This window comes from Molothrus aeneus, chromosome 15 (assembly GCF_037042795.1).
Source record: "Molothrus aeneus isolate 106 chromosome 15, BPBGC_Maene_1.0, whole genome shotgun sequence".
Lineage (NCBI taxonomy): Eukaryota > Metazoa > Chordata > Aves > Passeriformes > Icteridae > Molothrus > Molothrus aeneus.
The window spans coordinates 7,578,318-7,594,585 of record NC_089660.1 but is presented as its reverse complement, the minus strand read 5'-3'; the positions used below and the strand labels follow the sequence as shown (position 1 = coordinate 7,594,585).

The following is a 16,268-nucleotide window of genomic DNA, read 5'->3' as shown; positions in this document are numbered from 1 at the left end:
TTTGTAGCTTCTTTAGTGCTGCTCTCTTCTGTCCCTGCTTCCATTCTGCTCTGAGCTGAGCATCCCTAGGCCAAGCTGTACATCCCTGGACTGAGCCACACATCCCTGGGCTGAGATCCACATCCCTGGATTAGGCCCTACATCCCTGGGCTGGGCTGGACACCCCCAGGCTGAGCTCTGCATCCCTGGGCTGGGCTGGACACCCCTAGGCTGAGCTCTGCATCCCTGGATTGAGCTGTATATCCATGTTGCTGTGGAGGCACAGCAGCAGCCAGCCCTGCCAGGCACCTCCCATGGCTGTGCTCCACCAACCCCCTCTCCCACTGCTCCCAGGATCATCCCCATTTGTGTTTCTCTGAGACCACACAAGTGCATTACAGCAAATTGCTGTGCCAGGAGGACTGGCAGCATCCGACCTTGTGGGTCCCTGGGCAGCAGGGATTTGCCTTTGTTTCCTGGCTTATTAACATGCTGCAAACTAATTGCAATTCTGGAGCAATCCCTGTGTCCCTCTCATAGCCTCTCTTACAGCATCACATTGTGTGGGGAGATGAATTGTCATGTTGCAGCAGAATCTTCCTTCTGTATTTATTTCCCAACACTGTCCTCAGAGGCAGCCCCAACAGCTGCTGCTCTTTCCTGGGAATGGCCAGGGAGTGTGACTGCATCCCACACAACATCCCTGTGTGCCCAGGCCAGGGAGTGTGACTGCATTTCTGAGCCTTGCTGCTCCCCACAACGCCTGTCCTGACCTGCTGGAGGGATCAAGAAAAAAGCAGAAATTTTTAATTAAAAATCACCACTTTAGTTTTAATACAAATATTCTGTGTTATCAGCATTCAGGCTGGAATTGGCTGTAACAGCTGATTTAGTCACCCAAGCCCACACTCATCATTCAGGTTTTTTTTTAATCTCCATTAAAAAGAAATGAGCAGCTCAACAGACTTGTGCCTCCCTTTGGGATATGGCTCCAAGCAGATTATTTTTTTTCTGGAAATAGCCATTGATTATTATTTCAATATAACAGGTATGTATGCTTAAGCTATTTGTCTGGACTTCTGGTGCCAAACAGCTGAATTTAGCTGAAATGACCCACAACCTTTCATGCATTAAATTCACTAACAGCAATGATCATCAGGGATCATGCTGTACTAACTCAGAGCTTCAATTTTTCCTTCTTGCTTGCAGGAAACGTGATTACCATCAAAAGGAAAACAACCCTCAGACATCAGCTCTGCTAAGCAGCTGCAGTATGGAGCTTGGGAAAAACATTTTCTGAGGAAGATCACTGAGCTGGAAACAAACTCCACATGTGCAGATGTGCATGGATAAATTCTCTTTTAAAAGAGTCTTCAAGATGGTTCCTCTGCCCTGGTAAGTCTCTCCTCCCTGCTGGAGTTACCTCCTTCTTAAAGTTATGATGGAGTGAATAGAACATGTTACATGGGAGGGACAAATATATCTCTTTTTTTGTTTACCTCAACCACAGCTATTTGTTTTCTTCTTTCATCACCTGCATCCTCAAAAAATTTAAAAGAAACAAGATGCAACTTTGAGTGCTTGCTCCAAGAATGCCATTTCTGTTATTACTGATCTGTCTATTATTAAACTGTATCTTGCATGGATGCATTTTTTATCATCATTTTAGATTATACATGTCCCAAAGTGCCTGAAAGCTGTTGTGGGTTGGTTCCTCTTGGATGCACCACACAAAGAGGCTGGAGAGTGAGCACTGGGAATTGTTGCAGGTCTCAATGAGGGCAGCACTGCCATCACTTGAAAACCTTTTCCTGCCTGGGCTCACATGAAACCCCCTGTCCTGCCAGGAGCCCAGGTCACCTAAAACAGGTTTGTCTTTCCATAGCTGTTGTGTTTCTTTAATAAAAGATTTTTTAAAATTAAATTACAATCACCAGTGGAACCTCTTATATTACTGGCCTCTAAATTTTCTTCTGGAAGAGCTGGAATATGTTTAGATGCCTTAAGTAATAACCCCAGAAATTATTCTTGAGTTATTTTCAGTGTTTTGGGTGGTGGCATTGATCATGGCCCTATGTCTCCGCCGCAGGTGCTGTCTGTGTTTCTGTCCTGCAGGGTTCCTCCTGCAGCCCCAGCCACAGGCAGGGCAGGGTGCAGCCCAGCAGCACCTCGGGCTCCATCCAGCCGTGATGGGCACTGAGCCGAGGGGGTTCGATTCCTCCGGCCCTACCCGAGCGCATCTCCCCAGACCCAGGGATTTTCCCGGCGGGGTCACAGCGCAGCGGCCGTTCCACAGTCGCACTTTTTGTGCCGTGCCACCACCTAGCGGCGGCTCCACCGAGGCCAGGCGTCCCCGGCCTGCCGGGAGCCCCGGGGGCTGCGCGGTTCGGCTCCATCCCGGGGGATGCTGGGGAGAGCGCTCTGCTGATGAGGCGTAAAACCCAGCGGGTTAACCAGGATAAGGATGCTCCCACACGTGTCATCCTGCTCTGCTCCTTCCTCTAATGAGATTTAGAAGTGCTTGATGTGGTTGTGATGTGGCTCCATCGCTCTGGGCCCTGCTCAGCTTTGCGAAGTTGCTAAAGGAGGAGGGACAGGGAAAGGTGGTGGGGAGGGGGCAGGGGAGAGCAAAGGTGAGCAATGAACACACACACACACACACACACACACACACAGAGCTAAGGGAGTTTCCAGGCATTTCTCTCCCAGGAAGGCTCAGGAGCCTTTTTTGACCCCTCTGAGCAAAGCTGAGTGTTAAGCCAGAACACCCTGTGGGAACACCCTGGAAATCATCCTGAGCCCCCCTCGCTGTGGGAAAGGGGAGTTGAATTTGCACAGCACTTTGGAGGAGCTGCTTTCTGCCTGGTGTAATTAAGAATAATTTGAAAATTGCTTTCCTGGCCTGGAATTGCAGCTCCTTGAGTTGCCTTTAAAAAAAAAAAAAATTCCTCAGAGCCAGATGATGGTGAAAAGGAATAAAAATCTGATGTAAGCAAGAAGAGGAAGAGAAGGCCTCCTGTGGGTATCAGCTTTTTGCATTTGAGAGACAGAGAGCAAGACCAGGGGGAAGGAGAGGTGTTGGACATGACTGAGCCCACCTTGGGTGTCCCTCGTGTCTGGGGTGTGGACAAGAGACCCTTTGCCATGGCCACTCTAAAAATCTCAAAATCTACAAAAGCAAAAGGCAATTAAATATAACCCTTGTTGCAGCTGTAAATGCTGCATGAATTATTACAGTAAATGAACCCCAGGTTTGGGCTTGTCCGCTGTTTTATTGGGGCATTTAAATGTGTAAGTGACTTTTCCAGATGGAAAGTGTTGAGGTGGCTCATTACCTGATTAAAGAATGCTGGACTTGAATGCCCTGCATGGTGCTCACTGAATAATCACAGCGAGTAGGGATCTTTCAAATCCTCAAACAATTTCAATCAGATGAGAAAGATTCAATTATGCTTTAAAGGGAACCCAGCTACACCCATGCAGGATATGGCAGGAGAGTGTGGGCTAAAGAATTTCATGGAAAGGAGCAATTACTTTATCAATAGGACATGCAAAGCAGAATTCACTCATCAGTCCTGAATAGAAGCCCAAATAACTGAGCCTTTTAAAGAGATGATACATGGACCAGGATGGATTTGGGCCTCAAGCAGGTTTAAATGAGTTTGATTAATTTCTGTGCAGTTGTCAACTGAGGTTTTGGTCCAGTGACTTCATGATATTTAGCCTTGGATAATGGATGTTGTAACAAGGATGTAGGACTTTGGCAGCAAGTGTATCCCAATCCCACTTCATTAAATTGTAGAAATTGAATTGGTTTTGAATCTGAAGATGCTGGTTCTTCCTCTTCTAGCATCTCTGCATAACATTGACTCAATGAAAAAAGCACAGGGAAAAGCCAAACACTTTTTTTTGCAAAAGAACACGGACATTTAAATTTAATAAATTATAAAATTAAAGATTCTAATTTGTATATACATTTTTAATATACAAGAAATGGCTATTTATTGCAATTTCTGTTAAGGCATATGAAAGTGAATGGAAGTTGCATATAGATATTCAGATGAACATATCTAATACTGTGCATTGTAGGTGAGTAAATAAGATATTAAATGCATTATGTAATAAAATAAAATAAAACCCCCTTTGAGTACTGGTAAAGCACCGTTTCTAGAATTCTCAAAATATCTGAAAGCATTCTATGGAGGTGTTGTGAGACTCTAAATATTGAATGGATATATGGATATAAAAAGTGATGCATTTATAATAGATAACAGAAATTTTAGAAGAAATGATGGTGAAAAAAATGGCAGATGACTGAAGCCAAAGAAACCAGAATTTGTTTGGGACATTTTTCATGAGAAGCTGTCACTTGGATTTTAAGTTTAGACAGCCAGAAAAATGACAACTGAGAAAACTGTACCTGCATGGTGAGATCATAAATAGATTGCTTTGTGGGAGCACATGACTTTATCTCTCAGATCTCTGAGATGGTCTCTGCAGGAATGTATTTGTTTATAAACCTGCTTTAGTTTCTGGGGATTAGGTTACATTAAAATATTGCTTTCTGCTTGTTATGTCTGAAAATGCAGCACCTGGGCAACAGCAAACTGGTTACAGAAGATCCACTGTGATGATGCTCTTGCCCAATTACAGCATTGTAGAGAAGATGAAACAGTTGTCAAGTTTAACCAAACAAAAAAATGACCAAATTTTCCACTTCATGACACAGAAATGAGATCAGCTCAGGAGAGCAAACCCCCACCTTTTGTCTGGGCTGCTTTTTCTTTATCACTAGAGCCTGGTGTTGTGTTTTCCAGTAGAAATGATATTCATGTTCTTGGGGAACTGCTGAAAAAAACACCTTCTGAAGAACCCATGGCAGCTTGAAAAGAGGGCATCTTTTCTGGTCTGAAGAGACTTAACTTCCCCCCTTCTCATACAGGAAGAGTGTGAAGAGAAGGCAGCTGGTGGCACCTGCTCCTTAAAGAGATGTCCATCAGCCTCTTGATGTCTTGAGCAATGTAGACTGAAGCTGCTGCCTCAAGTAGTTTAGTGCTGCCCCCAAAAAACAGCTAGAGAAATATTCAGTAGAATTTAAACCACTGAGAAACAAATAAAATTAAATCTCTCAAAAGGTGAGACTGAGAAGGGAACAAGCCCTTCCAAAATGCAGATGGCACAAGGCATTGCATTGGGTTCCTAACGAACACAGGACCTAACACAGCACCAGACCAGCCTTCCAGGAGCCTGTTCCTGCTCCTTGAGGCAGCAGAACTTTCCACTTTATCTGGAAAAATGCTTTTTTGAGCTGTGGGCACTGCCTTCTGTGGTATTTCTTCACACTGCCTGGTTGACTAAGCCTATTCCAGAAGCTAGGGCAGAACAGAATCTATTAGATGAGTTACCTCAGGGGATTGGAGCAATGGTTCTTGAAGAAGTCCCAGAGGGTAAGACTGGTACTCTCCAGGCAGCAAACTTTTACCTCCCCATCTGCGTAAATCCAACTCCAACCCTTTCTATCTTTGGGTTTGTAAAAGTTTTTCCTAAGTTTCATATGCTTGGATGAGCTTCCTAGTCTATGAAAAAAACTGGGGGTTGTGGTTTATTTTTATTGTCCACAGAGCTAAAGGGATATTGACTTGAAGGGGAAAAGATGAGTTTTGTACTAACCACATCTGTGTAAAGGAAATGTGGAAGGCAAGAAACACTCTGACTACAGGCTGGGAGCTGCTGAAGTGTCTCCCATGGCACAGCAGCTGGAATGATGTTGATTTAGACACATCTCCCTTGCTTATAAATAGAATGGTGAGGTTTTTTTCCCTTCAGTGCTCATTACTGCATTGCTGCTGTGCACAGATGTGACCTGGCCCTACACTGTTGTTAAAACTTGTCCCATCTGTAGGTAACCACAAGTCCCTTGGCACGAGGCTGCCTGGGCCTGCCTGCACACCATGGCTGTGTGACAGCCAGCAGGCCATGGAGCAGGGCTGGGACAGGGGCAGGACACCAAGGACAAGCACCCTTGGACTGCAGGAGAACACTCCACGTCCCAGCAGTGAAAGTATGTGGTGGAACTGTTCCCACTGTGCTGCCAAACTGCACAGCCTGAGTTTTACTTTTCCAAACCAGAACAGATTTTTGCTTGTGCTTGCTGCTGCTTCCACATCTGCAGCCACGTCTGCTTGGCCCAGGAGATGTTTCCTCATGCTCTGGACTCTTAGCAGGCCTGTTGGGCTTCCCAGCCCTGGTTTTCCTGGTCTTCAGTGTATCTCTCATCCCTGCACTGAGCTGCTCTAAGTGTATCACTGTGGTCCTGTGTAAGAAGGGGCACTTGATGCCATGATCCCACCTGAAAATATTCCTTCTCTGCTTGGGCTAGTAGCTCCATGAAGAATTTTTCTTAGACCAGGCTTGTGCTTCAAAAACTTCTGGCCACACTTCAGGTCAAAACAGACCCACATGTAGGTGCTGTAAAGCCTGAGGTTCCTGCAGGCTCTTGCCTCCTTTCCAGCAGGAATGGCTCTTTTGGAAGAGGAGACTGGGCAGTTCATTCATTCATGGTGACCAAGGGCAGAAGGTCAATCACAGAGAGTCACACGTGCTTCACCTTGCAATACCTGTGAAGCTCTTTGCCAGCAGCTGGGCCAGAGAAGAGCTCACACATTGCTGGGAATGCAGCACATTCCCAATAATTTTGTGACTCTATATATGGGTTTATTGCTGGTGCTGCTTCAGACCAGGACCAGCTCAGGCTGGAGGGTGAGATCTTCCTCTCAGACTGGAAAATATGAACTTGGAGCCACCAAACCTACCTAGTGGTAAAGACAGGATTTCAGGGAAGCCCCAGAGTCTGCAGGAGATTGAAACAAATGGAAGAATCCAAGCCAGGAAAAAATCTGCTCAGATGCCATCCACAGCAGGAACCAGTCCATGCTCCCTGTCTCGGCAGTGCTAGAGCCAAGCTGAGTTCATCTTCTGTTCTCCAACCAAGAATTCAAAATGACCTATGAAAACCATGATGACCCTGAGGGGGAAAAAAGTACTCAAAGGGTTGTCAGGTTACACATCTTAAAGTTTTCTAGCAGATCTGGTGCTGTGAATATACAATGTGTGTGTGTGTGTGTGTGTTCATGTAAGGGCACAGCTAACAGTTGTTCACTTCTGCACCAATAAAGCTGTTCTAAGGAAGGGAAGATAATACAACATTAATTCCTCAAAAATAACTGCATCCTATGTGTGTGTGGGGGGGGGGGGGGGGGGAAGTTTGTCTTAACAAAGCACCAAAGAAAAGACAACAAGAATCCAGTCATATTTAAGTTAAACAGAGTGTGGGTAGAAAAAAAAATCAGACCAATAAAAAAAAGCACCAACCAATAAGGATCACTGAGGCTGTTGCATTACAGGAACCTAAAGATTATAAAAAATATGGATAGTTGTAAACAGAAAGACTAGGATGTTGTCAGTCCAAGTTGGCCAGATCTACCCTACTAAATGTCTTGCACATGTCCAAAAGTTTAGGAGAATCCTTTAAAATTGTTTATGGAAGTATGTAAACTACTGTTTGTCAGTTTTTAATTTACACATAAATATATGGCTACAGAGTTTTTTCTGTATTTTCTTACACAGCCCTGGTTCAGGAAGCTACGTGAGCACATGCTGAGCTGTGGCCACAGAGGCAGCTCTGCCAGGGTCAGCCAAACCAAGCCTGGCATGTCCCAAGAGCCTTCCCGAAGCTGGCTGTGTTAGTGCCAGGGTTTGTGCAAGGCACAGAAGCATCACAGGAGTGCTGACCCCCTGCTTGTCAGAGTTAAAGGGATTTATTATCTTGGGACTGCTTTCTGCCATACTATGGGTGACTCCCATCACTATTCCCAAGCAGTTTTACATAGGCATAGAAGACTTTAAGGAGTCTGTAACTGAGAAACCTGCTAACCTGACCTAAGTAACATGGTTTGTTTGGATTCAGTGGGACACTGTAGGGATATTGCACTAATACTCTGCTGTACCCTGTACACCTAACCTAGCCACCAAAGTGTTCAGATTAGCACTTTTGAAACAATCTGTCATTTCCATTTATAGTAGGCTTGAGAATTTGGTATCTCTGCCATAGCACCACTTCGATTTTTCCCATTCTTAGTCTCTACGATGGCCAATATTATGATGTTGGTAACATCTCTATAAGAGAAAAATGTTGCTTGTGCCATATTTCCATTTTAGTTTATTTTCCTAAGAGTCTCTCTTTTCATTTTCTCAGCGATCAGCTCCTGAATTCTTCGATTCCTTGTCCTTTCATAAGGCCTCCTCCGTGTAATGATGTTGTGCTGTGGTACTTCGTTATCCAACCCATCAACTTTATAGGGAACATCCACTGCATTGATTTCTGGGTGCTCCTCAGTGGCATTGGAAGGGGGTGCACGTGTTTTGGAAAGCAGAGGAGGGCTGGTGGCAGACTGTGTGGTGGGCACTCCCACGGGAGGGCTGAGGGTTGTCAGGAGCTCCTCCTCAATGACATTATTCTTATTTACATTGGCACTGGTTACATTGCCATCCTCTGTTAGGTTGCTGTACATGTTGCAGGACTTGCAACACAGCTTATGGTACCCAGGAATGGAGCAGTAACGGGAGAGAACTTCCATGCGACAAAACATTGACTTGTCTCCTTGACAATGATCTTCTGAAAGAGAAAAAGGGAACAGATAAATAAAGAGCATCTTTACATTAATCAGAAAAAGAAACACAGCTGAAGCTTTGGCAGTGGGCGGAGGGCTTGATATTTAAAGTGGGTTGGGAAACTGGCAAATGAGCCTTCTACAAGCAGAAGCAGGCTTATATTCAACCTAAAAGTCAACTCCAAGAGTTGCAAAAGCTGATCTGAACTGTATGTACCAGCTCCATCCAAGCTCTAGACCATCACACTTGAATTTTTGCCTTCACATCCTGCCTTCTATCCTTAAGACCGTAAAGACACAATGAATTGTGTTGCTGTCTTGGTTTATACTTAAAACACACTGATTGTGCTGTGCTGCTTCTAAAACTACACTAACTCCCACAAAGTCATGGAGTTTTATATTAAGAAATCTATTTTTTCCCTGTTTGCTCCTTTTAATGCTTTTCTGCAACCAAACAGTGACTAACCACAGTCAGGGGTAACATATATTTATCCAGACTGTCTCAGGAAAGTCAAGTCCTATTTTGATGTGTATAATTCTCAGAATTAATCCATCTCCACTAACCAGAGTGATATTATTGCCAGGTACCCCTACTCTGAAAATAGCAGCGTTTTCTCAGCATGTCTCCTGTTTGAGAGAAAAGTGGTGCCATGAGGCTTTTCTACTCCTTCCTAGAAGGGAGCTGATATCTTTGGAACAACAAACTCCAGTCCAATGGAGCCAAGCCAGCCCATTAAAGACTGGGAGAATAAGTAAAAGTCCTGATTTTTGTGTCAATGACTGTAATAAAAGAGAAAGAATGATAATCTATAGGCTTTAAGCTGCAAACAACAGTTTGCACTATATGGTGTTATGGCAGATCCTGATCTTGCTGAAATGCAGGTGGCAAATTGTAGGCTGAGGCATTAAAGGTGAAGTGGTCAAAGTGTTCCTGCCTGAGAAACATAAACAGAAGCCTACTCAGAGATTCCCAAGCCCTTGTGATTTCTGCTCAGGGGAGGCAGAGGACTGTATGAATTGGTGGGGAATGGGTGGTGAGGGTCTAGCAGGTTCCTTGGAGAGAAAGCTGCTTGTCCTCTGCCCCACACAGACACCCCTCAGCTCCATCCTGTGCCTCCATGATGAAGTAATGCAGCCAGGCACTGCAGTGAAGGAAAAATTCCAACATGCAGCCCATGCTGAGAGAGGAATTAGAGGGTTTGTAGAAGAGGAGAGGGCTGAGGAGAAAAGCAGACTGACCAACACCTGGCATCATCACTAATAAAACATCTTCTCTGTGACATCTCTGTCCTGAGACACAGATGAAATCACTTGTCTCTCTCCCCCTGCTCTTACTACATTTCCACCTACTCTTACAGTAAAGGGTGAGTAACTCCAATTACTCACTTTTATTTAGAGTGCACCCCATGTGAGACAGTGCTCTCAGCCTGATCTGGAGTCACATTTCACCCTCCTGCTACAGCACTGGCTTGTGTCAGCACCCTCACAGCAAAGGACAGAAGCAGAGCAGGTTCAGCCATAAAAGGGGACTTGGAAAGCGAAGGTGCCACCTCTTCACACATCCTCAGTTAATAAAACAGGGCATTGTGGGTGTTTCATTGGCAAACATATCAGTCTAAAATAAAATAATAGCTGGTGCTGCTGCTTTAAAATGCTAGTGCTGGCTGAGGCAGGTGAAAACACCTCCTGTACATTGTATCTGTGCCCTGATTGTTGCTTTTGTTGCAGAAAAGCAAAATTCTAGTTCCTACTTTAGAATGGGCCAGGTATTTTTCATGTTTTTCAAATACTAAACTGAAATACTGCTGGAGATTAGGAATGACTCCTTCCTTAGGAACATAAGAATAGTACCTTGGTTTTGGAGAGATTTTCAAACCAGCCTTTTAAGAGCTGGAATGTTCATACCTACATGCACAGCTCCATACAAAGGCCTGAATGTGCCTATACAATTTATATTTTTACACACCCCATAAGAGTCCCCTTTGAACATTTTGCCTTGTGATGCATGACCCTTATGCATATTCCTCCAAATGGCTTCCATAATAAAAGCCAACAGATACAACATTTAAATGTGATTTTAACAAGGCAGGTCCGTTCTTGGCTTTGTAAGAATCAGTAACAGCACCTTTAGAAAAATGCCTTTTTTCCTAACAAAAACATGCAATGTCAAGCTTAACAATACATGGAAATAAAACTGCATTATGTAATAAGTTTAGTGACATCTGATAAGTTGTATAAATAAACTCTGCAACTTCTCAATGCCAGAATGAAATTTTGATCCTCTATCCAAACCAAAATATCCAGATTTGCTGAACTTTTATTTATTTTTACTTGCAGTATGCATGACAGACTGGAAGTATATATTCAAAACATCAGTAAGAAAAAAATAAATCAGTTTCACAGTCACTTTGGTACACATTAGTCTCATAAAAAAATATTGAAAAGCAAACTGAATTGGCACATCTTTAATATTATGTTAAATACATACAAAACACTAATAAAATATCCCTGATAAACCAAAGTGCATATAGACATAGTGCACAATGCCCAGATACCTTATTGCACCATTCTCTATAGCCACCCATCTCTTGAAACATCACTAAACATTGTCTATTTAAAGGTAACAGTCATGAATATATTTATACAGTTAAACACCGATTATTTTACATAACAGTATTCAGTGCCAGATACGTGTCTTTGCTTTTTCACCTTGTCATGTAAATTGTTAACATGTTTCAGGAAATATTAACAGCAAAATTTAAATATGTGATCACATGATAATGACAAGTTTGAAGTGCTACACTGTTGACGACCCAAAGATTCAAAAATGCCACTTTTCCAAAAAATATTATCAAAGCAATAAGGTAGTAATTTGCTCCAAGACTGCAGTTTTACATTTCTACTATTGGTACTGACTGTCACAAAGAAGTTTATGACTTGTGAATTCCAAATCTTCAACACAAACACAGAAGGTGAAGCACGAATGCCAGTTAAATCTCAGTAAGTCAGGCCACAATCCTGTCTCAATGAAGATATGGATATGCACTGTGCAAATCAACCTCCAATTTAATTTACTGCCTTCCAACAGTTATCATTCAAGTAAAAACACTCCATATGAAGATTAACTCAAGGTACCAGTGTACTGTTCATATTTAAAGCTGGATCTGGTAAATTAATGCCATTTACATTTCAACATTAAGGCATTTTTCTAAAATTCATCTCCTAAGCAAAAAAAGCAATAAAAATTGAGGTAATTCTGTAGTAGTTCACACTGTTATGTTTGCCAGTTGACACATCTAAGAGCACACACGCACACACACACACACACACAACCATACCAGTCAAGTCAGACATGCACATGGTGAAAAAAGACCAGAGATGTAATGAGTATAAACAGCTCCATGCTGAGCAGCTGGAGACATCGTAGTCAATGAAAACATCATATTGCCTCCGCCACGTCAAGGAAAACACCACCACACCACCTTCACCATGGACCATGCCTGCTCTGCTTTGGGTTTGTTTCTAAAGTGAAAATGAGCAAAATTGGCAAAAATTGTGCGATGGAAAAAATGAACGCAGCTTTTCTCGAGGAAAAACCCTCCAAACGACCACCAGGAGTGTGGCCAGAGCAATGGCATCAGAGCAGCAGGGAAAGTACCAACAGAAACTCAGCTTCTGCTTCCCCGTGAGCCCTCCACGAGTCACAAACGTAAAGGTGAGGGTCAGGAATAAAAAATGAGCAGCAAGGGTGAGGAAAGCAACAGCACCACAAAGGAAAATGGAATGAAAAAATTCTTCCACTCATCAGACTACCCTGTCAGCGAACTGAAACCAGAGAGTTATGAGATTTCGGGTTTTTAGATAAAGGAGAACTTTAGCACTACAAGGTGTCATTATTGTGATGTGATCACATTCACAATAAGTTCTCAGTTTTGCTATCAAACTGAACATCAGGAACCAGTAAGAGCCTTTTTTCACCACCACCAAGCAACAAGCAAACCGATCCCAGCTCCCTTTCAGAGGACTGCAACATACTGTGGAGATCCAACTTCACACATCCAACACTTCAAGACCTCCACCACCAGTGCTACGCAAGCTCCAGAGAAGAAAGACACCGAGCACCAAGTGCCTGGTGTGAAAAAACAGATTCAGCCCAAGATTTAAACTTGGCAAAGTCAAGGGAACTTTCCGCATAGAGAGAAGAAGAGAGCAAAAGGCAAAGTCCACATTCGATGTGGCATGCATTTAAGGGCAAAGGCAGAGTTATAAATGGGTCTTTTACTTGAAGATATTTTCTGGATGGGGTAGTCTGGATCGGGTCTTGACAGCCATTGTATCATGTAGGTTTTCTTTGAAGGATCAGAAACGTTTCCTTGAATAGAGGAAAAAAAAAGATGCAACACAACATATGTTAGGCAGTATTAAATTGTTGTCCTGTCAGAAGGGGACAAGCTCAGAGAGTGAGTGGGCTCTAGTTATGAAGGAGCCCACAGAAAGATTACAACCAAGCTGATTTTGGGCAAAAGGACTTGTTTGGGGAGGTTGCTACAGCTCGTGCCCAGCACTTCACAGCCAACACTGAAGACAGCCCAAGGGCCAGTTCTCCAGCAGCACTTCTCATGGCAGTGTGACACATCCCCAGAGACATGCAGTCTAGTTTAGTTACAGTGCCTCATTAAAATCTTTGTATTGGATACTATAATTGACAGCTTGCTTCTAATTAATTAGAAATCAAAAGCTACCCTGAGAAATACATCAGGAAAAGAAGAATATGAATGACTTAATAACAGGAATATGTGAAATGATCTCACAAATATAATTTGCAAACAGCTGAAAAGCTAACAAGGATAAAGGCCTTATTGCCCTGGATTAAGGAGGAAAAAATTAATTACAGCTTCTAAAGATGGAGTTAGATAACCTCTGCAGAAAAACTGAGTTAGATAACCCCTGAAGATAACTTGTGTTTGACAGAATGAAAAAGAAGCCTGGAACTGTTGGTGGAGGTGGGGAAAGCAAAGAGGCATCCTTGGTTAGCCACAGCCCAGCAGCCCCTTGCCAAGCCCCACAGGTCTCAGAGGTGCAGGGCTGGACTCAGGCACTGCTCCTCTCCCAGGGCAGCTGTTGGCTTCTGGCCACATCTGGCCATCAGCACTGTGCTGAGGTCTGCCCCACGCTCTCAGGCTGTCCTGGGCCAAGCAGTGTTCCCCAGCGGGAGAAGAGTGCCCAAGAAGCCCATCAGCCACACAGCAGCTCCACATTTGGAATTCTACTCAAAAGAGGGACTATGGAGAAGTGCCCTCACCCCGACAGGCATAGCACACAAGTATCAATTCAATGAAGGCGTTGCAAATAATTAAATAATTATTTTTTCAACAAGTAAGAGAAGCTATTGAGGAGGAGCCCTTACTGGGACAGGGAGGTAGTCTGCAGATCCTGACGCTCTCTGGTTTGCTGTCCTTGCACAGGCCGAAGACATTGTCCCTGGTCCGGCACAGGACCGGGCGATCCTGGGTGCCATTGCCACAGCTGACAGAGCACTGAAAGGACAGGCACCAGTTACACCCCAGCCACCCTCTGCCAACAACACATCAGAAATTAGCTTTTCCATTTTAAACTGCCCTTGATTCAAGCTGACATGGTACATTATTTGAACCACTGCAGTAATGAAGCACAAGGGAGAGCCACTCACTGCTTCTTGTGGTACACCAGTAATTGTGAAACACTCCAAGAACGAGCTGTGGTCTGAGCAGTAAACAAACAACTGCACATGCGAGCCATCTATTCACAGAGCCATCTATTCACAAATACAGGGGTGGCATTACTTGTCGTGCTCATTCCAGCAGACAGAAATTAGTTGTTTGAGACCTCCAGGAAGAGACTGACCTGTGACCAGGGTCCTATTCTCCACTGTGCCGGGCACAGCTCCCTGTTGCAGGGCCTCCTGCCCTCGGGGCGGTCGTTGTTGCAGTACTTGGTGTGCACAGAGCGGTTGGTGTTGTCGTGCAGGGGCTGGATGCAGCGCACAGAGCGCACCTGATATCCTGTCTTCCCACAGGATTTGCTGCAAGGCTCCCATTCCCCTGTAACCCAGCTGGGTTGGTGAAAAGAGAGCGAGCAGAGTAAAATTCAAACTGTTGATCTGTAACTCTTAAACACAGGTTTAACATGATGTTAATACTAGTTCTAATATGCAGAAAATGAGAAGATATAAAAAAAACCCCAGAAGCAGTTATGGTGAGGATTATTTGACTGCCCCTGAAATGTCATTAATAAGAGCCAGATCTTCAATATTACACTTTCTCATTATCTCCAAGGTAAGCATTACTATTACTTTGCTGTATTTGCTGCCTTTTCCAAAACTGCACATAAAAATATGGTCACTTTTATGTCAAAAGCAGCCACCCAAGGGTGCTGCTGAGCTTCCCAGGTCTAGGTGCATGAGATGTGCCTTGTCTCATAATGCAGCTAGTTGAATGAAGCCAAAACATCTGGGTTAAAAATGCAGTTCCTGCCTGGCCCATATCTGGGCACTCCATGGACCATATCCCTGGCCATGTTGGACTCAATCTGCTGAAGCACTGGCAAACCCAGTGCTGTGAGTGCTGAGCTTGGGCAGATCAGGGTCCTCATCATCATAAATGTTTGGTTTGGGGGAAGGCAACACTCCACTGAAAACCAGAAAGTTCGAGTTCATAATTTCCAAATCAGTTTGGCCACTGAAAAATGAAATCTACAGTTTGTAATGTGGTGTAGTTGAAACTCTCACTGATCACCCAAACCGACTCATTAATTACAGCTACAAATAGTAAAGGACTTAGAGAAGAACAACAGGGACAGACAGCACCAAAGGAAGTTTACCTAGACTACTGAAAGCTTGGTTATAATTAAGTGAAGACATACAGCAGTCTATAAATATTTACAGAGTGCAGACATCTGCAAGATGGAAATATTGTTCCACATAAACAATATTCTTGGGATAAACTTCACCAAAAAATAGACATAGTCTGGAGAAACACCCTGAGCCTGAAGGAATTGTCCTGAAGTACTCATAAAATCCTGAGTTTGGAAATGGTCAAAAAATAGTACAAGACACTGCACTACACATTCCAGTTAATCAGAAAGTAACAATTTCTCCCAACTTTCTCTTTGTAACTTACAGAAATTACACAGCTGTGAAGAAATGCAAGAGCTGTGAAGCCAGGAATCCTGAGGTGACTTCTGAGACAAAGAAGAGTTTTTCCCAGAAGTGAAGAAGCGGCATATTAGTGTAGAGGGTGTCCCAGAGCTTTGTAAAACTCCTTAATAATTGTCTCTCCTATGTACAAGAGCAAAATGCTTGGATGACATTCTGTGGAAATGGAGCTAACTGAAACTTCAGGGATCCAAGTACAATTTAGGATCCTATTGAGCCTTTGTGGTACCTGGGCCCAATTATATTTGCAGCTGAAAGGAGGATACAGTCCTTTCCAGAGAGCCTGAGATATGGTTAGGTCATTACTTCAGTTTTCCAATAAATAAATGTTCAACCCTGACCCATGCAGAGTTTATGGGGCACAGTTTCTTGCCTTTTCTCTCTTTCAAATCTTTTTCTTTTGAAAGGAAGTTAGGAAATATTGTGGT

At 43.6% G+C, this 16,268-nt stretch overlaps 1 protein-coding gene and 1 long non-coding RNA gene across 2 annotated transcripts in view; one reads left to right on the top strand and one right to left on the bottom strand.

The window, feature by feature from the left end:
• Positions 1–1,180: 1,180 nt before the first annotated feature.
• LOC136562873 (uncharacterized) lies at positions 1,181–16,180 on the top strand. Its single transcript, XR_010784584.1, has 2 exons — positions 1,181–1,374; positions 15,808–16,180. It is a non-coding gene; the product is annotated as an uncharacterized lncRNA (long non-coding RNA).
• Positions 10,948–16,268, bottom strand: part of ADAMTS2 (ADAM metallopeptidase with thrombospondin type 1 motif 2) — a 167,530-nt gene continuing 162,209 nt past the window's right edge. The window contains exons 19-21 of the mRNA XM_066559933.1: positions 14,532–14,739; positions 14,056–14,185; positions 10,948–13,020 (exon numbers count right to left, since the gene is read on the bottom strand). Of these exons, the coding sequence (XP_066416030.1) occupies positions 12,824–13,020; positions 14,056–14,185; positions 14,532–14,739 (535 nt within the window). The 3' untranslated portion in view covers positions 10,948–12,823. The remainder of the gene's footprint in view (positions 13,021–14,055; positions 14,186–14,531; positions 14,740–16,268) is intronic.